Raw genomic sequence first — 23,860 nt, forward strand, 5'->3', positions numbered from 1 at the left:
GTTAACAGAATTGGCAACATTGATTGTTTTAATTAAAAGAAAAGACCTTATCTAGTTTTGTAGATGAGCAAAGATGGAAAGACACAGTAATATCCACAGTGGAAGATGTGGAGATGCCAAAATTGTTTTAATTAAAGCAAAAAAAAACATATCTAGTTTTGTTTCTATTTGGAAATTACTTCTGCTCGAGATGGAAAAAAAATGAAATGTTGATTTTAGGTTTTGATGATCAGAATGATTTTGTAATTATAGAATTGTGAAATTAAAGCAAAAGGTTGATGTATTTTTATTTTTATTTAATTTTTTGCCATCTACAGCACTAAAGAAAGCCAGAAGTCATTATTTTTCTCTCCCTTTGCACTTTTCTCTTTCCTTTTCTTATTTTCCTGACTTCGCTTTCTTCTTTACTTTTATCTTGTAATGAAACTTAATAATGGTCACATGGCAGATCGACTGCTTCTCTTTCTGAAAGGCAATCTCTGGATATCGGGTGCCATTGGGGGAACAATTGCAATTCTCAAATTGTGACAATTGTGGCTGCTTTCAAAATGGCACCCACTTCCAGGACGGCACCCACAGCTTCTGTATAGGAAGGCTGCATGGCACATTGGCTGCTTCTCCTTGGGAAAGGCAATCTTTGAAAAAAGATTAGTAAAGAGCAAGGTGTGATGGGGGGGGAAAGAGCCCAAAGGGTGGTAGGTTGTGCAAGGGGTGCCTTGGGGTGGGGACAGGCCTCATATGAGCTGGGGAAGTGTCACAGTGCTGACTGCAACAGGCCTCCCAATGCCTTTTCTACCCCAAGACACGTCATGCTCCACTTAACAACTGCAACAGGGAGAGCTAGGATTGTGGTCATTAAGCAAAGTGATCACATGGGCATTAACGACCACTACAATCTATGACTATCATTCCAGGCAAGGACTATTTGCATTATCTTGCAGGGATCCAATAATATAATTTACTTCATTGCAGTCTGGTTCTGGATCTAATATAATTGACTGATTCATTGAACAGTAACATGGTATTGTTTTTTATTATTTCCATGGAAGCTAATGGAGCTAAGATTGTTGAAACTTATTACATTATATTCACTTCTGTTTATTATTTGGATATGATAGGATACTTAGTTAACCGTATTTTGCCCGTTAGATTTAGCTTGTTGGACTAGATTCATTTACTATGAATTGTGTTGAGGCCTAATTAGATTTTAATTCTGTATACTTTATTTTGCAAATGATATATTATGCATCTTGTAATATATTTTACTACAAGTTACTTTTTGGTAATAAAGATGCTACTATTATTTTTTGAGTGGTGTTTTCTCTCCCACCTCCCCCCAATATTAAATGGTGCATACCATACTCCTATTTATGCAAGCTTTTTTTGCTTTTGTACAGAGTACTGTACAAAAATTGTCATGTCTGTTTTGTAACTTTCAATTGGACAAAATTAGAAGGTATAGATCAATAATTATTGAACTGAGGTAACTCAAAAAGACTAACTTTCTGAATGCCGGGACTTATTACTGTTAAGGGAATGAAATTTGGGGAAGTTGTGGCTGCTTCAGCACCAACTTACTCAACTACAATTATGTGATCTTCATTTCCAATGTTCCCTGATACCTTCCTGGTCACTTGTGCAATTATTTTTTTTTGCCTGCTGGAAGAAGGGAAGGGAAGGGAAAGGAAGGGAAGGGAAGGTCCATGTTACCTGCCAGCTTCCCACAAGAAACTCAAAAGAAAGGAAATTGGAAGTCGATCCAATTGCCTTTTTGCCTGCCATAGTTACTCTATTTCTCTGTTTAGTTAAGGAAATGTCTCTGAAACAATGACCCAATGGTCACAGGTTGTCTATTATCAATTAAAAATGAAGTCTTAATGGAAACATAAAGCTGACGAATAGAAACTGTATTCTGAAACTTTAAATTTTGATACTCTGTATCTTTATATACCTTTTTGGTATCTCTACACAGAATCATTTTTAATAATGAAAATTAGTGGAATATTCGCTAGAAAATATTATGCATCAGTCCCTTTCTCTCTCTCCCTCACTGTATATTAATTTGATTTCTATGCCAATGATGTTTGTATCTTATAGAATCACCAACCAAGTATAAGTGCAGGGCTGTATATAATTAAAAGATTCACAGGTCCTTTTTGCAAATACTTTCAGAATTTATGACCAAATTTAATGATGTGGGAGATTGCTAAGTACATGGGAATGTGCCAGTTGGCCTCTTATTTCCCTTTTTCTGCAGTTGTGGTGAAGGAGACAATGGGCAAGCTTGCTAGAACAATAATAGAGTGCTGGCACTGCCTTGAACCAAAGATTCTATATTACCTTTCAAAATGTCCCTTTGTTGCCTCTCCTACTCTGAAACCATTCCAGGCCTTCTCTTCTGTTCCTGCATTAATTTCAAATACATTTCATTGCTTCATTATATTGACCACATGCTCTGTCCTTCTTTGATCAAATCCTTAAGATGGTCTGAGGTATTCCTACGATATTTGTTTTGGCTTGCCCCAGGTGCACAGGACTAGAATTCACTGTAACCCGTTAGTTTTGCTAAATAAAATAGTTGTTTATATCCTTCCATAGGTTTGACATTTCTCAAGAAATTATTGTTCCTCTGCATTTGGGAGCATCAAATCGGAAACTTTCAAAATTTGATCACATCTCTTTGAACCAACAGATCTGTAATTTGCAAGGATGATCATGAAATCATAAAGGATCATCATAAAATTTCATAAATCGGGGGGAAAAACAAGGCACTCTCTCCTTGGAGGATGTAGAAGTGATATTTATTTATTTTTTTAAAAATATAAACACAACACCAAAAGCCAAATGCCAAGGTAGCCAATCATGTTTTAGAAATAATTGTATCCATAAATCCATCAAAGACACAGCTGCCTCCATGGAACTGTGAGGGTGTCACTGCTTTTCAAGAACCACACACCAGTTTCCTTGGTCATAATAACTTTCTTGCACCTTTATGCAATCTAGTTGTTTACACAGCTGTTCCAGTTCACCTTCACAGAAGACGTGGTAATAGCGGTGAAAAACAGGGTTGGGTTCTGGAACATGTGTAGAGCCATCCAGAGGCTGACAAAGCTTGGCATGTCTCGTCTTTTTCTTTATTCCATCTTTCAGATGCCAAGGGACCAAGACATCTTGGGATTCAAAGGAAGTTCTGTTTGTATGAATTGGCAAGCTGGCAGGAACCACCTGGTTTGGACTGTTGCTCATCCCCTTAGGTTGATTACAGTCCTTGATGGGCTGTGCTAAACCTTGGCATTCGGTGCTGCCTGTTTTATTTAGTGTGTCGCTGACAGCTTTGCCAAGACTTTTATCACTAGCTTTTTTCCCTTTCAGATACTTCGACTTCCGCTCCTTGTATTCCTGTTCCATTGCCCAAACGTAAACAAGTGCTTTCCCACCTGGTCTCAGCAACCGAGTTAGTTCACAAAGCACAGCCAGCCTCCTCTCCTACTCAAGGGGGAGAAACACAGTCAGTCATTCTAAGGGTAAAAGGGAACAAACTAAAAATTGTACTTCAGAACAAAACAAAATACAAAACAGAGCTCAGTGAATTAGAAACACTGTACTATTCTTTAGTCTGTACATTTCTACTTTTTTTAAATTATACATCTTTCAGGCCTTTCAGAATTATATATCAATGAAATTAACATAATTAATATACAATGATTTTTTTCTTAAAAAAACAGCAAACAATAAAATAGCTAAATATGCAGAACAAGTAACTGCTACCATAACATCTGAGCACTTTGTTGAAAGAAAGAACTAAGAACCACTGTAATTATGGGTAGTCCTCGATTTACAAACAGTTGTTGCTTAGTGACTATTTGAAGTTACGATAGACTTAGGACCCACATTCAAAGCTCTGACAGCTGCCCATGCCCTGGTGCTCAGCAACCGCCCGCATCAACCGCCGTTTGCAGCATCCTGCAGCCAAGGGGCTACAATTTATGTTTTTGTTGGAAAGCACATTTATTTCCAGTTTCTAGAAAAAAAACACCCATAGCGAATAATAGTTCGCTTAACGACTGTGGCATTTGCTTTACAAATGCTGCAAAAAAGATCATAAAACCAGGAGCGGTCACATGAAGATTCATTTAATGACTGACACAACTTATGACCATAATGGCAAGCTTAATTACCAATGTAAGTCGAGGAGTACCTGTAGAACATAACAAAATAGATCTCTCACAGTAAGGAAGCCCACATGAACTTCCTTAACTGTATTAGAAATGTTAACAGGGCACGTAACTGAATTTCCTTTGAAAGGGAAGTAACGGCAGGTCTAATTAGGCAAAAGAGGTCTTCCAGCAGCTAAGCTTAAATCCTTTATCCTCTGTTCTGACACTTTTTTTAAAAAAACCTATTGGTTGTGTTGTAACTTAGCAAAACTGAGAACCACTGGATGCAAGTTCTATGATTTGTTCACATCCAGAATAGAAAAGGTTAATGCCACGTTGGTGAAATCCTAGCTTACGAAAGCTAACGTGGAGAGCAAAGTCTTGCAAAAAAGATTCAGAAGATTCAGAAGAATCTCTCATCACAAGGCAACACTGGATTCATAATTTGTTTCAATAGACCCATCTCCAGTGAAGTTGAATCAGGATCACTGCTAAGTGGTCCAATATGTGCTTTGTGTAAAAAGTTTCAGATTTCACAGCAGCATCTTCAGAAAACAAAAACTTAAGATAATATGCCAGGGAATATGAAGAACCACTGCCAATCAGGAGAGACCGAATTGAAGAATTTGTATTGCAGGCTGTTTGGGGCGTTAAGAAATTTAGAAAAGTTGAGCGGGACAGGAATTTCACAGGATGGGAAGGTACTCCAGAATTTCTTTTCCATTTACTTTCTTGCCCCCGCTCCCACCCCAGAAAATAGTTATAGATAGAAAAAATAAGCACAGTAAGCCTTAATTCAACGGTGCCACTAATTGTGATGTGAAAATCAAAGAAGCAATCTGGAAGTTCTTTAGGAGTTGCAAAAATAGAACTGACAATCAAAGCTAACTAATCCCTGGAATGAAAACAACAGCAACAACAACAGCCATGAAACAGAAGGACAAACTATATTACAATCTTTCCACTTTTAGGCAGTTTTAACCTACCAGTGTTGAAAAATGATGGATGACCGCAATGGATATGCAGGCATCACACGAACCGCTCCGTATTGGCACAGTGAGCGCATCGCATACAAAAGCCTGAAATTCCTTCTCTCCACAGATGTCTACTAGAGTCTTACTACGGTCACAGCCAAACTGTTAAATAAAAAAAGTGTGAGAAACCAAGAATGAACATTAAAATTATGCGGCTTTTCATAAATAAGCAACAGTCAGAGACCCAGTTTTCTAGATCCAATATTGAAATGTTGATTAATTTTTATCTCTTTAGGGAAGAACCAAAATAATGATCTAAGTGCTGAATTAACAACATACACGCATACGTCTTCAGTGAAAGGAACGGTAACAGCTGGCTGCCCAGATGTGAAGGACTGTAAACTCCAAATTGCACCTGCAGGCATCAGAGCTTTTAAGTTTCTCTCTTTTATGCTGTTCTTTTAACACAAACCACTGCCTTGATTTATAAACCTCCTTTTTTACCCCACCAAGACTTATGGGATAGTTCAATATTAGCTGCATTTTATAGAAGGTGAGCTTGCCAACTCTGTCTAAATGGTATCAAAAAAAACCCTATTGCTTGATCCCTCAGTACTATTAAGAATCAGTTCTCTTTCACATTCCTGCCATCAAGACACCCCATCTGGGATCCAACTGACCTAAACGAATAGGGTTTACACTTTAATTCCACTTTCCATTATTTATTTAATAATATTTATTTATTTAATAATATTTCTATACCGCCCTTCTCCCGAAGGACTCAGGGCGGTGAACAGGGCAAGAATAAAAATACAAATTACAAAAGTTAAAACTAGATTAAATAAATGCCCACATACTAAAATACATCTATAAAACCTAGTAAAATAACAATAGCAAACCCCCCCCCCAATCCCCTCATCAGGCCAGGCCAGCTTGTTCAAAAAAGTATGTTTTTAGCTCGCGGCGAAAGGAGCGAAGGTCAGGCGCCGTCCGGAGCTCAACCGGTAGCTGGTTCCATAGCTCCGGGGCGCCCACAGAGAAGGCCCTCCCCCTGGGGGCCACCAGTCGACATTCTCTGACCGGTGGCACCCTGAGGAGGCCCTCTCTGTGGGAACGCACAGGGCGGAGGGAAGTTGATGCCGGCAGCAGGTGTTCCCTCAGGTACTCCGGACCCCTGCCATGTAGGGCTTTGAATACCATTACTTTGAATACCATTACATTATCATCTGATATGCACAGAAGCAACAGCAAATGGATCCTGACTGATCCGGTGCTCCATGTTTCCCCCAGGAAAAGATAGTATTTGTCACATCTTCCATCTATTGCATTGCCACTGTACATCCTGTCAATTTGCCAAATAAAAAAAAGTGGGGGGGAAGGACAGCTACCTCTGCTCCTTTTAATTTTCTTTTTCTCCAACTAGACAATTCACTTAGGAATGCTTGCAGCAATATTAGCCCTGACCTTGTATATTTGAAATACATTCTGCTGCCCCACGTCTCTTCCATAAGACACTCAAAACAGCTTGGAATAAAAATCAATGCATGTACGGTTATTAAGTGGAAGACATCAGAACTACAATGAATACAAGGCTAGGCTGAACGCGAAAGTCTAGGTTGAGCATAGTTCCACCCACCATCTTATCCAATTTCCACTGCAGATGGCCTTAATGCATTTTTCATGAGAACAGTATCGAGGTTACCTTTTCACTGGTGCCACTTAGCTGCTCTTACTGCCTACCTTCTAATGTTACTTTTGACAAGACTATTTGATAACTGAATATATAATAATTAGCTACCAGCCAAGTGATAGGAGACAAGTTCAGATAGAGACTATTTGTCACTGGCAATGTATCTGTATACAGATCTTCTTTGCTGACAACCACAAGTTCCTTCAGACTGTCCTCATGGGTAGGGTGGTATTCAGGTTTATGAGGAATATAAACCATGGTTCCTAGAATTACTAATTACTAGAATTACAATTTTTGGCAGTAATTGTAAATACTGAAGAACTCCTACCCCTAATAAACTTTATCCACATTTTGGAACGAGGTAGTCTCAACAGGCAGAGCAGTCCATCTATAGAAGACACTGAGACATTTTCTTTTGGTCTGAAATCAGAGGGTTTTTTTTAAAAAAAAATAATCTGTGGCATGAAAAGGGCATTTATACTGTTGCTGTTAGACAGCTATATAGTTGCATCCCTCCCTTTTTTTCCCAATCAGTAAGAAGTTCAGAGACAGTCCGGATTGGGTTTATTAATTTACTACCAACTGTATAATAATAATAAACCTTTATTGTCAAAGTACATGTGTACATTGAGATTAGCTGAGCCTCCCCCCGTGCTCTCTCCCCCCTACACACAGTGACAACAAACCCTCCATCCCACCACACTATGTGAACCAACTACACCACACACCAGCCTCCCAAGTCAATTCTGCATAAGATTATGTCCCATTTAAAAGCCTAACAGCCCACGGATAAAAGCTATTTTTCAGCCTGTTGGTACGGCTGGCTATATTCCTATATCTCCTACCGGATGGTAGGAGAGTAAAGAGATACCGTCCAGGGTGTGAGTCATCCCTGAGAATCTTCCTCACTCTTCCAAGGCAACGAGCCGTGGCGATGTCATCCAGTGGTGTCAGGGAACAGCCCACAATGTCTTGTGCTGTGCTCACTGCCCTCTGTAATACTTTCCTATCCGTGGCTGTCAGACCAGCATACCAAACCACAATACCATACGAGAGGACGCTCTCTATGGTAGACCGGTAAAAGAGGGTGATTAGCTGTTGTTCTACCCTGTTCTTCCGCAAGACCCTAAGAAAGTGAAGCCTCTGTTGGGCCTTTCTAGCCACCTGAGTTGTGTTAACTTTCCAGGTCAGATCTTCACAGAGGTAGACTCCCAGAAATTTAAAGGAGGAAACTCTTTCTACACAGTCCTCCCCGATGTAAAGTGGGGCAGGTTCCTCCTTTTTTCTCCGGAAGTCTATGTATGTTTCCTATCACAGCCCAGTTCAAATAGCATGGAAACACACAGCAGGAGAGATCAATTTAATTTTCAACCTCAACAAAAGGAGCACTGTAGCACTCTCATTTGACCTTCAGATCGCATCAAATGACTTTGTGGAAATCCAGCAGGATTGTGGCAGAAGCACTTCTACTGTATTGCTACTATCAACTTGACAGCAGCAGCTACAAATTGAAGGAGATTTGAAAAAGAAACCCCAGACTGAATCCCAAGTAGTTTTTCCATTGGTGCAAGAAACAAACAAGCTTGATATTTCTGCCCCACACTTACAGCTTAAAACTCTAGTCTGGTCCTCAGGGATACCTCCTGCAATGCCTGCTGGGTGCCATGCACGATCTGGTTTTATTACTTTTTAGTTTCTTTTTTGAAAAATGACAGAAAGCTAACGTTGTGCAAAGCAAGCTGTCAGGCTCAAGCATTACCTTTATTTCAGATAATGTTCATTCTACATGGACCCATAAAAGCTGGAAAGGGAGACTGGATAAATTTTGCCCTTGGATAAAATAGGTATTTTGTGACTAAGCATATCCCCTATGGTAGCCTATTGTGAAAATGCATATATAACATGATCTCAAAATTTAGGAACATCCACTAAATTCTCCATCAGTTGTGACTCCTGGTTTATACTCTCCTGCAATATATCACGCTATTTCCAAGAATCCCACAAGGCTTTCTGAACAGAAAGGTAACATATAAATATGCACACCTACACACCTTACAAGGATGTTTCAGAGGTTGCCAAGGTGAGCGGGTAAAGCCCAATTTTATGAGTGAAATACTTTTCTATTCATAGATTATAAAAAATTATGGCTATTCATAATCATCATGGCAATCCAGGAATCGGTCTGCTTACAGGCAAAATATGATATTTGCAAAGAAGAAATAAATTACATATAAAAAGTTTATTACAGTAAAAAACCCAACATCAGAGGGAATCATGCAAATCTGTACCATGGCTTGCTTGCTATGAATATGAATGTTGATCTACAAGACTAATTTTAGTTGATGGATTAGCTACTAGAAAACAATAAAAAGAGAATGCAAAAGCTATAAACTAGGTTTGATTCGTGCACTTGCATATATCAAATGAAAATAATGGCGTGTAAAGTCAAAAGATGGAGCATAAAAAAACCAATAAATAGTTTCCTTTGGTAACTCTAACAATTTACTCATTTGTGTTAACATAAATGGAATTTTTAAACAACAGGTTATTTATTTTAGTGTTTCCAGCCAAGACAGACGAAATTCTCAATTTAGTCAGTTTTAGCTGCCAGTTACAAAGTGGTTTATTGACAGAATATATGCCAGATCTAATTCTCAAAGCAAATTTGCTCCATTTCATTAAAGGGAAAGAGCTTTAAGGAAAAAAATATATCCCGCATTTCAGTTTTGTTGGATTAGGATAAATGTAAAGTGTACACCAATTGCACATAGTGCTATTCATATTATAGATTTGCCGTAACTGGGAAATCTTTATTGCTAATGGTGCCAATTTCATTACTGGGTATGATCATAAAGACTTTGATTTTAATTAAGAACATTACAGCACCAGAGCCCACCATCTGCAGAACAGATTGCTCTCCAAACAAACAAATTGGTCCATTCTGGTGTTTACAAGGACTAAAAAAGAATTTTTCATGACTCGGTGAAAAAAAGAATGTTAAAACAGTGATGAAAACAATTTCTAACAAAGAGCCCTGTTAGATACTTTAAAGCTGGGAGAAAGGGATGGAATTTGGACCTTCATACGAACATCTCAGCAACTAAATAGAGACTCAAGAGGCAAACTTGGTTCTCTTGTAAAGAGACAACATTCCAGTCACTGCAATCACTTTCTGTTGTCCCAAGAACAGTAAAAATGGACAGAGAAGCAGGAATTCAATCAGACAACCCTGAAACGACCTTGAAAGAGACAACAACACCCTACTGTGATAAAATGTAATGAGTAACAGCTTAGCTAACCAAGAGGAATAAAGCATATGACAGCCAGAATATGAAGTCCTAATTTGCATCTAAATTATATCACATAATTGCAAAGTCAGGCTTAGTTGTAACGTCCTATGTAGCAAAGTGAATCCGTTGCAAAAAGATTAGATCTTGCAATAAAATAAAAATACTTCAGAGCATCAAGTATTTCAAGTGTGATTAAAAATACAAAGGATATGGCAGCTCCAGAGAAAATTTCCCTTTAGTATAAATGTGATGAACACTGGATGCATGTCCATGGAAACTGGAAAGAGATAATTACTGCAAACTTGCATTTTATCATTTCTCAACTAGTGCTGTGATCCCATTCAGATTATCAGAGGTTATTTTAACATTTTTCTAACTAATTAACTTTCTTCCTCTCTCGACATGCTTCTGTGATCAGGATTGATTCAGAGACGAACTTCAGCCCAGCAACCGATTTGGAATGCCAAGGCTGAACTTTGGGGCATGTGCAATAATGCAGATGAATACCGATGAGCTTTTTCCAACAGTGGTACAATCACCCGGCTTGCCAACAAGATCTTCTGCATTCAATGTGCTATTTGTATTCATACCCTTGATGTATGGCAAAGACAGAAGGGACAGATGCAACCTTGAACCAGCCCATTTGAACAAATGAGAACAAAAAAGCAGAAGTCCATAGAATGCAAAAGCACTTCGGCTATGAGATTACGGAAGATGCAGGACAGATAACAGTGCCACTTGTAACGGGGACAGATGAAACCAGCAGCTGAAAAAGGTCACACTGCAACTGATGAAAGAATAGTAGAGAATTTCATTTTTTAAACAAGGAGGTATAGACCTCCCCCCAAGCAGGGAAAAATGAGAAACTTTTTAGCACAACCTCTGCGGGGGAATTCAGTGTGGATAATCCTCGATTTAAACCAGTCACTTAGCGACCATTCAAATTTACAACAGACCCTCCTGAAAAAGCCACTTATGACCTGGTTCTGAAGTTCCAACAGCCAGCCCCCTAGTCATGTGAACACATTTGGGGTGCTCAGCAACCAGCCCACACTTACCCGTTTGCAGCGCCTTGCAGTCCCATGATTGCAATTTATGACATTTCCCCCAGAAACCAGCACTTACTTCCACTTTGCAACAAAAACCCACCCACAGTAAACAATGGGTTCACCTAATGACTGATGCATTTCCTTAACAACCGCTGCAAGAAAAGGTTTTAAATTGTGTGTGTGTTCTTTTTCGATCATGGCAAAAATATCAACTACATAGTGTGAAATTTGGAGATGTGTCTTTAGGAGTACTCTTGCTTCCAGATGTTGCATTACTGTCCATGCTAAGAATCCTGAGATAGACTGGTGTTTCTCTGATATGTTTTCATTTATACATTGATATTTTGGGCTGGCTACTGATATTAGTAATACTGTTGCTTCATTGTCATCTTATTATTATTTTATGACTAACATTTGAATCTTGTTCATGTACAGGTAGTCCTCAACGTACAACCACAATTGAGCCTAAAATTTTTGTTGTTAAGTGAGGCATTTGTTAAGTGAGTTTTGCCCCATTTTACAACTTTTCCTGCCACAATTGTTAAGTGAATCACTGCAGTTGATAAGTTAGTAACCTGGTTGCTAAATAAATCTGGCTTCCCCATTGACTTTGCTTGTCAGGTCACAAAAGGTGATCACATGACCTTGAGACACAGCAAAGGCCGTAAATATGAACCGGTTGCCAAGAATCTGAATTTTGATCCCATGATCAGGAGGATGCTGCAAAAGTCGTAACTATGAAACATGGTCATAAGTCACATTTTTCGGTGCTATTGTAACTTTGAACAGTCAATAAATGAATTGTTGTAAGTCGAGGACTACCTGTGTTTTATCTATACAGAAGTTGGCTCTAAAATGACCATCCAAAACCACAAGAAGTTGGCTCTAAAATGACCATCCAAAACCACAACATTAAAATACAATCTTGAGGAGAAAGTGATTTCTAGTTTACCTCTCAGATGATGGAAGCAGCATTTACTAAATAGCGGTAAAGAGCCATTTTCAATCGCTTTCCAGGTGATGAATCTCATCAATAAAGAGATAGTTTCAGAACTCATGCCCCTACATGATAACAACTACTAAAAATAATCTAATGAATTTGAGATGAAAAATTAATGAAAAAGCCCTTTTCCTTAGATTTCAATAAAATAGAGAATAGAATATATAAAAGAATAGCTCCTGCCCCATTTTTGGTTTCCATATCAAGTGACTACATTTCTTTAGACCAGAAAAGAAAGAAGTCAAAATGTTACGGTTTCATCCTAGACAGTAGCCATATTTCAGCAGTAGCCCCATTTATTTCTATTATCGAAGTAGCAATTAAGATAGAAAATGCAGAAGAGAGTAATTGTAAGGGGGCATGCAACCCAGGAGAGATTAATTACTTATCCAAGTTCAGGGAACAAAAAGGAACATGAGATGCTGTGGGCATTTAGCTTTACTTCATAATAACTAACTCCATCAGGTAGAATTAAATCATTTAAGTCCATTGAAATCTGATTGATGTAATGTATCAGAAAACTAATGAAGAGAGAACTACATCTAATTTTGAAATGAAATTACGTGGCTCCCCAGAGAAATATCTCAGCTATAACTAATAGCATGAGAGTCTTGAGAAAGCAAATTAAATTCTGGCAAACGCATACAAACACAGCAAGAAGGATGACAACATGCAGAGGAAGAGAGAGAGAGAGAGTAATTCCCTTGGTCTACTTGTTCTGAATCAGGCCTTTAACATTTGCTTCACGTAAAGCTTTGTTTTCCCCATAGAGAAAGCTGTATCACCTTTTGGGGGAAAAGATGCTATGTTGAAAATGAGAAGCCTATCTCTCGCTGGCAGATGTGTTTCCAGCAACTTGCATTATACTTTTAAGCTTTTGCTGTTTGCTGCTTCTAGTCTTTAATCTCCGAGATACTTTAGCTTCTTGACTGCTAATAAAATCTGAGTATCCAAGCTTCCCACAAGCAAGCCCTTGGTATTCTGTGGAGCAGAGATGAAATCCATCAGCGGTTTTTACTACAAATGGCTGCCTTGAATGCCTCCAAGGCATTTCGAAACAACTACTGATGGGGCGGGGAGGAGGGGATCCAGGTTCATTTCATCAAATCTGAAAAGTGAGGTATTTCAAGGTGCTTAGAAGGGCATTACAAAAGTGTTGGGCACCTGACAAGGCTCCTGTTATGGACGTAAGGGTATTTTCCCCCTTCTTCTGCTGTCTCCTGTTCACTTGCATCTGCCGTCTGCAGAGGAGCAAGGAGGAGCTATAACTGCCTTGACTTTTCCTACTGCAAAGCAATTCAAAATCAACTCGGAGGAAAGGATCGCTGAACCTTCAAGTAGCAACAAAGAGAGATGATGGTGGTGAATCAGCTCATGGACAGGGAACTGAGAGTCTTGCTGAAGGACCTCTACAGTATGTTGACGACACAGAGCTAATTCACATATTGCACTAAGCCATGGTTTCTCAAATAAACCGTAATGGGCTGGGGTGATTTCACATGCCTTACAGATTCATTCTGTACATGGTGGATATTTATGTTAAGGGTTTTCAAACATTTCTAGACCACGTAACTTCTTCGTTAGGGGGAAAAAAATAGAACTCCTGATAAAGAGACACAGCCTACAGCAGTATTTCTAGACCTTGAATGTGTGGACTTCCACTCCCAGAATTTGAGAGTTGAAGTCCATGCGATTAGGGGACTGGAGGGTAAAAAATATGAAGAACAGATGCAGGAATTGGGTTTGTCTAGTCTAGTGAAAAGAAGGACTAGGAGTGACATGATAGCAGTGTTCCAATATCTTAAGGGGCTGCCACAAAGAAGAGGGGACCAACCTATTCTATGAAGCACTAGAAAGCAAGACAAGAAGCAATGGATGGAAACTAATCAAGAAGAGAAGCAACCTAGAAATAAGGAGAAATTTCCTGACAGAACAATTAATCAGTGGAATGATTTGCCTCCAGAAATTGTGGGTGCTCCATGACTCCTTTTTTCCTTTCTTTCACTTTTTCTCTATATTGATATTATAAAAATGTTGGAGTCTTTCAGAGTAAAGGTTTATTATCGTCATCATCATCATCCATGGCAGATACATTTATCTCATTTCCATTCATTTACAAAATGTAAGTTGCTATTAAAATCTCTGCTATTACAATGCATCTGCTTTCAGCAATTTATTTTAAATCATGAGGAAACTATTGAATTATGAATAGGCATATTTATATCTGAAAGATGTAGCTTGGAAATAATTATTAGTTACATTGCAGACTCCAATTTTTTTTATTGAAAAGTTTTACAGTACATTTTATCTTTAACAATCCCCCCTCCCCCCACCCCTACCTAACCCTCCCTATCCCTCCCCCCCATTCCCCCCCTCCCCCCCGACTTCCCAGAGCTAAGTACTAGGTATAAAAACAAAGAACAATCATAAACATCCATATGCTAACAACAATAAACTATTAATTCTATCGCCCTCTAGCTCATATAAAATGACTACAAGCAATACTAATATTACATATAAAAAGAAAAAAAAAGAAAAAAGAAAAGAAAACTTATTCAAATGCTAAATGAAACTTTTTAGTCCCATATTTGTTCTGGATATAATCAATCCACTTTTTCCACTCCATAATATAACGTTCTTGCGAATGATCTTTCAAGTAAGCCGAAATCTTTGCCATTTCCGCCAGGTCAGAAACCTTTAGAGTCCATTCTTCTATAGTCGGCAGTTCCTCCTTTTTCCAATATTGACCTATTAAGAGTCTTGCTGCTGTAATTAAGTTCAACATCAACTTAATGTCCACAACAGTAGCATCTGTAATTATGCCCAGCAAAAACAATTGCGGACAAAACTTTATCCTTTGCTTAAAGATCTTCTGCATATTCCACCAAATTTTTATCCAAAAAGCCTTAACCTTTTTGCAGGTCCACCATATATGAAAATACGTTGCATCTTCGCCACCACACCTCCAACATTTAGGTTGATAATTCGGATACATACTTGCAAGCTTTTTAGGATCTAAATGCCATCTATAAAACATTTTATAAAAGTTCTCTCTTAGGTTTTGGGCTTGTGTAAATTTTACGTTCCTCACCCAGATCTTTTCCCACGTGTCCATTGTAATAACTTCTTGAATATTCTGGGCCCATTTTATCATACAGTCTTTAACAAGTTCTGTTTCTGAGTCAATATCTATCAATGCAAGATAAATCCGTTTGATATGTGCTGGACCCTGGTTTCTAATTTGCTTTATCAAATTTTCATCAGTCATTGAGAAACCAATTTTCTGATCTTCTTTCCACCTGGCACGTAATTGAGTATATTGGAACCAAGTTTGAACGATCTTCTCATCTCGCAAGAGATTGTACGGCTTCAAACACCAGACGTTCCTTTCCAAGCTTAAGATCTCCTTATACGTAGTCACATCATGTTTGAAGCCAACATTTATGTTTTCTATTGCATGTTTCGGGATTGCCCACAACGGCATCTTGTAGTCCAACTTATGTCTATACTTCTTCCAAACTCTCAACAATGCCTGTCTTAAAATATGCACTTTAAACACATTATCTACCTTCTTATCATACAACAAATATGCATGCCAGCCAAATAACAAGTCGTGGCCCTCAAGATTTAATAATCTCCCTTGTGTCAAATTAATCCAGTCACTTATTCCTGACAACGCAGCAGCTTCATAATATAATTTAAGATTAGGCATTTTAAGACCACCTCTTTCACGAGTATCCTGCATAATCTTAAGTTTAACTCGTGGCCTTTTCCCTGCCCACACAAATTTATTGATACCCCGTTGCCATTCTTCCAAATTAGAGTCTTTTTTAAGGACCGGTATCATTTGGAATAAAAATAAAAATTTAGGCAGGACATTCATTTTCACTGCTGCAATTCTTCCCAGAAAAGACAATTGCAGTTTTTCCCAGCTCTCCAATTCTTTTTGAATTTTTCCCCATAACTTTTCATAATTATTTTTATATAACTTTGCATTGGAGGGTGACAAATACACCCCCAAATATTTAACCCTTTTAACAATCTCAAATCCAGTTAATCCTTCTAAAAGGGCCTTTTGCGGTGCTGTCATATTTTTGGCCAAAATTTTTGTTTTTTTGTACATTAACCTTAAATCCAGAAACCTTCCCATATTGCATTATTATCTCCATCAGGTCCACAACAGAGTTTTCTGGCTGGGTCACTGTAACAACCAGATCGTCTGCAAACGCCCTCAATCTATAATCCTGATCTCTAATTTGAATACCCTTAATTTTTTCCGAGTTCCGTATTTTTATCAATAATATCTCCAATGTTAAAACAAATAATAAAGGTGATAACGGACACCCTTGTCTTGTGCCCTTCTCAATATTGCATACTTCAGTCAGGCTATTGTTAACTATTATTCGGGCAGTTTGTTTTTGATATAATGCCCTAATTGGTTGTAAAAATTTATCCCCAAAATTCATTTTATCTAAAACTTTCATCAGAAATTGCCAATCCAATTGATCAAAAGCTTTTTCAGCATCTAAAAAAATTAGCGCCGCAGGGATCTGGTTGTTCCTTTCCAAAAACTCCACCACATCAACTATATGCCTCACATTATTTTTCATTTGTCTACCACTAATAAACCCAGTTTGATCCCCATGAATCATCTGTTGCAAAACCCTCATCAATCTGTTAGCTAACACCTTAGCAAATATCTTGTAGTCTGTATTTAAAAGTGATATTGGTCTGTAGTTTTTTACTTGAGTAGCATCTTGATCTTCCTTCGGAATCAAAGAAATAAAAGCAGTTCTCCAAGACGGAGGCACCCTTCCCCCCCTCTGAATTATCTGAAACAATTCCCTTAATGGCTTTATCAGCTCCAATTGTAAATTTTTGTAGTAGACCGCAGTCAGACCATCCGTACCTGGCGCTTTATCCACCTTCAATTCCTTAATTGCTATAAGAATTTCTTCTTCTGTTATCAATTGATTAATCTCCTCCTTTTGTTCTTGTGTAAGAACCGGGATGCTAGCATTCTTCAAATATACATCAATATCTGTTTCATTAATCTTCTCCTTAACATATAATTTAGAATAAAAATCCACAAAGGCTTCCTTAATAAGATCCTGTTGAAACACAACCTTTCCTTTGTATTCAATTTTATCTATATTAGAAGCCCTTTGTTTTTTCCTTAACCTGTAGGCTAACCACCTACCTGGTTTATTGGCATTACAAAAAGTATTATGCCTAGCAAACCGTAGGTTAGTTGCCACCTGATCAGCCATCAACTTATCAAATTGTCCTCTTAACAGGTTAATGACCTCCTTAATCTTCGCATCCGATGGATTCAAAATTAGGGCCTTTTCTTTTTCCCTGATTTCATTCTCCAGTTCTTTCCTTCTAACTTCCAAATTACGTCTATATTTATTATTCATATATATTAACACCCCTCTCATATAGGCTTTGCTAGCATCCCAAACCATGTCCATAGAGGTATCCTTGTTCATATTAATTTCAAAAAAATCCTTCATCTGCTTTTTACATTCTTCCACATTTCTCTGGTTTCTAAACAAATTCTCATTTACGCGCCAGGAGCGCCTATCTCTATTGTCCTTGTTGATCTCTAACCAAACTGGACTATGATCAGATATAGTTCTTGCACAAATCTTTATCTTCTTAGTCCTAGAAAAAAAATCATTAGTCAGTAATATAAAATCAATCCTAGAAAAAGATTGATGTCTATCAGAAAAAAAAGTATAATCCTTTTCATGTAAGTGTGTATCTCGCCAAATGTCTCGCAATTCCAGGTCGTCCTTCATTTCAAAAAAAGATTTAGGCAATCTAGCATGACTCGGGGCACGCTTAAAGAAACCAGCTTTATCCAGCTGTACATCCAGGACACCATTCCAATCTCCCATAAAAATAAAAGATTTATAATCCAACTGGGTAATCTTTGTATGTAGTAAACTAAAAAAATCAGTTTGTTGTTGATTAGGAGCATACAGTCCAACTAAAAGCGTTTTTTTGGCTTCTAACAGCAAATCTATCATAACATATCTTCCTTGCTTGTCTACTTCAATTAGTTCCGCTGTCAGAGTACTCTTGACATAGATAACCACTCCATTTTTCTTATTCATTGCAGAAGCAATAAATTGCGTGCCCAGCCTTGAGTTCAACAAATACTTTTGGTCCATAACCCTAATATGCGTTTCTTGCAAACAAATAACATCAGTCTTAAATTGTTTTAAATATTGAAAAACTTTCTTTCTCTTCTGTGGTGAATTTAATCCATTAACATTCCAGGTTAGGAACTTAGTCGCCATTCTTGGCATCCCGAAGCTTCTGGAACACGTCTGCCATGACCCCTTTAACTTCCTTAGGCCGCGCCCCTCCCACAGCTTCACTGTAAGTACGCTTTGGAGGTTCCATAACTTTCTGCTGATCTTGCTCTTGCTCTTGTCTCACTCGTCTTGAGGCGGCACGCGTTATCCTCTGCTCTCCAACAGCTGCCGATAAAACTGTAATTTGATCCCCTCCAGCGCCATTCTCCTCTATCTGTATTCCTTCAGCATCTTGAGGCTTTCCCTCGCCATTTCCCTTTACAGATTCCAGAAGTGGTAGAGGGGTTGCTTTTAAAACTTTACTGTAAAAATCACGTGCCTGAGTCACTGTAACCAGACGATGTCTTTTACCTTCGTGCATCACCACCATGCCGACTGGAATCTCCCATCTAAACTTGATGTCACATTTCTTAAGTTCCTGTGCTAGAAAGGCAAAATCTTTCCTTCTCCTTAAAATCTTGGGAGGAATCTCTTTTAAGACCAAAACTTCTTGCTCAGCAACCACAAACTTAGTATCATAAGCAACTTGAATAACTTCATCCCTAATTGCTCTCTTTGTAAAGTAAACCACCACATCTCTAGGTAGCTTCCTCTGCCTTGCAATCCATGAGTTCACACGAAAGATTTTATCTATACTTCCCTCAATTTCAGCTGCTGACTGGCCCAGTACCACTTCCAAAGCCTCGGAGACCAGCTGCTTTAAATCTTCTTTAGGATTCTCTTTTAAGCCCCTGATTCTGATAGCAAACTCCATCTGATGGTACTGGACGAGGCTCAAGCCTCCATCCATTTTATCCCTTATATTTTCATTCTCTAGTACTTTTACTTCTAATATAGAATTCTTTTGACTAAGATCCTCCACTTTTTCATCCAAGCGTTGCACACATACAACCACACCTTCAATTGTAGACAAGATGTCTGCCCTCATTGCTCTAAACTTCTCTTCCATCTTCTCCTCCAGTTTCTCCTCCAGCTTTTCCATCATATCTGACATTAATTGTGAATGCTTTTCGAAGGCATCCTGTAAATCCTTAAGCGTCAATGCCGGAGCAGGTGCAGGAGGGAGCAAAGCTTGCAACGAAGTCTGTTGCACCGGGGAAGCCCCCGCACTCCGAAGAACTTTGGAGGCTTTCGTCACCATCTTCCCCCACTTTCACTTGTTGCGCACTTTCACTTTAAGGCCATAAAATCCATTGAGCTAGAGAGTAAAGATAAAAGTCCACTTCACCTTGACCTCCTGTACCGCTCTGCCTGCGTCTTCATACTCAAGAGTCTTTCCTTCTGGCAGGGGTGGTTGCTAACGCTTGGCTCTGCTCCAAAAATCACGGAGCAGAGACGCTGCGCAGCCCGGAGCAAACCCAGGCTTCGGGGGGGCTCGATCCTTCAGCCGCCCAAACTTAAAGCTCAGGCGGCCCCGGAGAGCTCAACCCCTACCTGGGGCCTCACCCCCTCCTCTTCTCTCGGGGAGGGGGCTTCCGAATCACCAAAACAGCTGATCGACGCTGTTTTCAGTGATTCAACAAAGCTGCGGAGCGGACAGCCCGGAGATGGCTGTCTTCAGCGTCGCATCACCACCGGAAGCCCAGACTCCAATTTTTGAGCAAAACATACTGGATTGAAAAATCAGAGAATCTTAATGATAGATTCCCACAAAAAGAAAGTTAAAAGATGTAATATACCCTTGATTCCTTCAAAAATAAGTTGATATTAAGATTGGCCATTTTTTTTCTTTGGGAAGTTGTAAACCTGGTTTTCACTTGTTGGAATCTGTCTTTGACAATACCTATACATGAGAATTGACAACTAATGTACTCATTTTAAAAATATTCTATCCTTTTTGATGATCTTCATCTAATAAGATTTTAGAACATCTGCCTTTTTGTTCTTATAAGATTTCAGCCTACACATTAATTTGATTTTGATTTTTGGCTACTGCAATATCATGCAATGATGCCTACTACCTACAAATGTTGGGGATGTTGATTGGTTTTATGACTGAATGTAAGATTTGCTACAAAGAAATACCACAATACCTCAGGCTGCAGGCATCCATAACACGCCACAATAATATTAAAATATTGTGAGCATCGGGACAGTGCTACATAAATTATGCAATTGTGCAGCTGCATCATGACATCAAAAACAGGTAACTTGTGTTGCTTGCATGATAATGTAAATTTCTCCCCCCACTCATCACAGTGGATGCCTATGATTAGAGTGGAGTTATCTACTGAAAAGATAAGAAAAATATGAGAAGTTAACCTGAGATCCTTTGACACACTTACTATAGAAATTAAAACATTCTCCCACTGTCTACAAAATATAAAAATCTGTAATTATTCCATTCATTTCTTGGCATCGCCAAATCAAATTGATTTATTGAGAATAAATATCTATAGAAACTAATAATAAGGGTTTTTTCTAGTTTCAAGGATTTAACAAACATTAACAAAATTTAACAAAGAAAACAAGTTTAGTTTCGAGGATTCCACAAAGAAGAGGGGGTCGACCTATTTTCCAAAGCACCAGAAGGCAAGACAAGAAACAATGGATGGAAACTAATGAAGGAGAGAAGCAACCTGGAATTAAGGAGAAACTTCCTAACCATGAGAACAATTAACCAGTGAAACAGCTGGCCTTCAGAAGTTGTAGGTGCTCCATCACTGGAGGTTTTTAAGACGAGCTTGAAAAGCCACTTGTCTGGAATGGTGTGGGATCTCCTGCTTGTGTAGGGGGTTGGATCATTAGAGCACCTCCGGGGTCCCTTCATACTCTGTTATTCTGTTAAAGATCCAGGAGTTGAATAAAATAATGCAGTTCTTGAATTTGGACTTGGAAGGGGGAACATCTACCTTCATGTAGATGGTCACCTGATCAACATTGTCAACTGCACAAGTAGAGATTCCTAGCAATGTAGTTCAAACCAGCTAGCTGATCATTTGAGACTCCAGAATACTGATTTCCCGCTTCCAGTAAAAGTAGGAAAACATTTAAAGAGGGAGAGGGAAAGATTATTTCTGCACTGTACATATCCATGTTCATGTATGATATATAGGGGTATATGTTCAGGAGGGTGCACCTATGTTTCAGGCTATGACCTCTGATTCAGCCATGAGCATAAGAGTCAAAACTAAAGCTTGCCATCATCCATAGACTATAATGTGTAACAGGTTTTATAATAATACAGCCAGTTGTTTGTTATAGTCACAATATGTGATGAGAGAACAATGCTTGACTGACAATAAAATTCAGTGTATATTCACTAAAAAATACCATTTGCTGTGCTTGACAGAATCTACAGTCAGGTAAAGCACCCACTGGATTGTAGCTTAAAATTCCTGATGGATTTTACCTCAAACAATGCAAGCAATCTAGATTTATTATTCATTAGACAAAAATAATCCCATTTCCTAAATTTACCTTCAAAGAAAATAGATTAGACAGAGGGAAAACAAGATAGATTCTCATGCAATAAGATTTTTCTTCTAAGAAAGTCCCTAAACCACTTCAACATGGCCATTCTCAAGAAAAATAGCTTAAAAAGCCACATTTCCTCTTGGAACAGCTGTATTAAAAGTCAACAAATTCTTTCATTCTTGTACCCATGGATTATATGGAGCCAAAGGACATTTATCACACTACATTAATCACCAAGCAAGACTGTGCTATATTCACAACTGCTTTATGGGCTGATAGTGTAAACTCTCTCCTATATCCCTCACTCTTTGTATCTCCTACATTTTATTTCTCTCAAAACTTATTTTCACATCTCCTGTCACCCCATATTATGGACAATATTCCATGCTACTGCTAATGTAGATGATGGTCCAAGAAATCGTGGTGGATATAATTCTAACAAACAAAAAACCCAAACAATTCTAATTTGGTAACCATGATAAGTCTGAAACCGCAAAAGCAAAATAATTATTGTGCATTTTTAATTACATTTCAAGGTATCAGGGGTTTCTCATTTGTTTAAAGTCAGTAGAACCTGATGATCAGAAAATGTTCAGCTGCAATAAGAAGTCCTTTATAACTCTTTCTATCTGAACAGATCCAATAATCATCTGAAATTGGCAGAGGCTTTATGGAAAATGACTTAGGAGTGTTGCAACCTGCAGTTCAGTGAAACAATTATTCAGCTCTAGCAGCCCCTAACTGAAAGTAATTTCATCTAGCTCCAAAAATGCTATCCAGTTTTAATTAATTCACATTAATTAATTTTATATACCACTGAGAACAATGTAATTTCCTGATTATACCCACCGTATGGACCTAACCTCTTACACCTAGATGGTAATGACTTGAACATATGACCCCACCATCAATATTTGGTTTGGGCAATGTGGTAACGAACAACTAAAACCTCTTAAATTGACCTGATAGGCAGGATAAACTTATAGAGAAGCCAAGGAGGACAATACATTTGCTTTACAGATTACTATCCATCAGCCCTAAGAGTTTGAACAGCAATTGTAAAAAAATAATTAGTCTGAAGCTAAGCAAATTCTCCTGTGATTTTAGCTTGAAGACCTATTGCTTCACTGTCTGTGCTCTCATGTTTTCCTGATTTTTTTTTGGATATGATTACATGATGCTTCCAGCAGACATTATTTGATATTACAACTAATGTGAATCTGAACAGTAAGCCAGACTGTGGTTTGATTTATTGTATTATCTATTCTTTTTGCAGTGGCCTGATTTATTCTATGAAAATGAAAGTTAGCAGTTTCAGACACACTCAAGGGGAAAATGTGAAAGTCACAGAAAGAAAACAAATGGGATTAATAAATATAGTCAGAAGATTCCTTGTGAGGAACTATGCAATCTAATATTAAGAAAAGGCCTAAAATCCATCCAGGACTATGTATGGTTAGATTTAAAAGCATACATTAGGTATGTATCAGTCAAGATGGCCAGATCAGAAAATAAACACTGTAAGAACTATGGAAGGGACGTGGTGGCTCAGTGGGTTAGGACGCTGAGCTTGTTGATCAGAAGGTCGGCAGTTTCACGGGTCGAATCCCGAGTGCCGCGTAACAGAGTGAGTGCCTGTTACTCGTCCCAGCTTCTGCCAACCTAGCAGTTCGAAAGCACGTAAAAATGCAAGTAGAAAAATAGGGACCACTACGGTGGGAAGGTAACAGCGTTCCGTGTGCCTCTGGTGTCTAGTCATGCCGGCCACATGACCACGGAGACGTCCTCGGACAAGCGCTGGCTCTTTGGCTTTGAAACGGAGATGAGCACCGGCCCCTAGAGTTGGAAACGACTAGCACGTATGTGCGGGGGAACCTTTACCTTTACCTTTAAGAACTATGGAATTCCACTTTATTGTTAAAGCGTATAATAATATAAGGTTAAAGGCCTGGCAGAG

The 23,860-nt window shown here is 38.6% G+C and overlaps 1 protein-coding gene across 1 annotated transcript in view; it reads right to left on the minus strand.

Annotated features, from left to right (window-relative positions):
- Nucleotides 1–2,779: 2,779 nt before the first annotated feature.
- The window catches only part of ALKBH8 (alkB homolog 8, tRNA methyltransferase), a 60,188-nt gene continuing 39,107 nt past the window's right edge, over nucleotides 2,780–23,860 (minus strand). Inside the window, exons 11-12 of the mRNA XM_081326654.1 lie at nucleotides 5,144–5,293; nucleotides 2,780–3,486 (exon numbers count right to left, since the gene is read on the minus strand). Of these exons, the coding sequence (XP_081182780.1) occupies nucleotides 2,932–3,486; nucleotides 5,144–5,293 (705 nt within the window). The 3' untranslated portion in view covers nucleotides 2,780–2,931. The remainder of the gene's footprint in view (nucleotides 3,487–5,143; nucleotides 5,294–23,860) is intronic.

This window comes from Vipera berus, assembly GCF_964194415.1.
Source record: "Vipera berus genome assembly, chromosome: 4".
In the NCBI taxonomy this organism is placed as follows: domain Eukaryota; kingdom Metazoa; phylum Chordata; class Lepidosauria; order Squamata; family Viperidae; genus Vipera; species Vipera berus.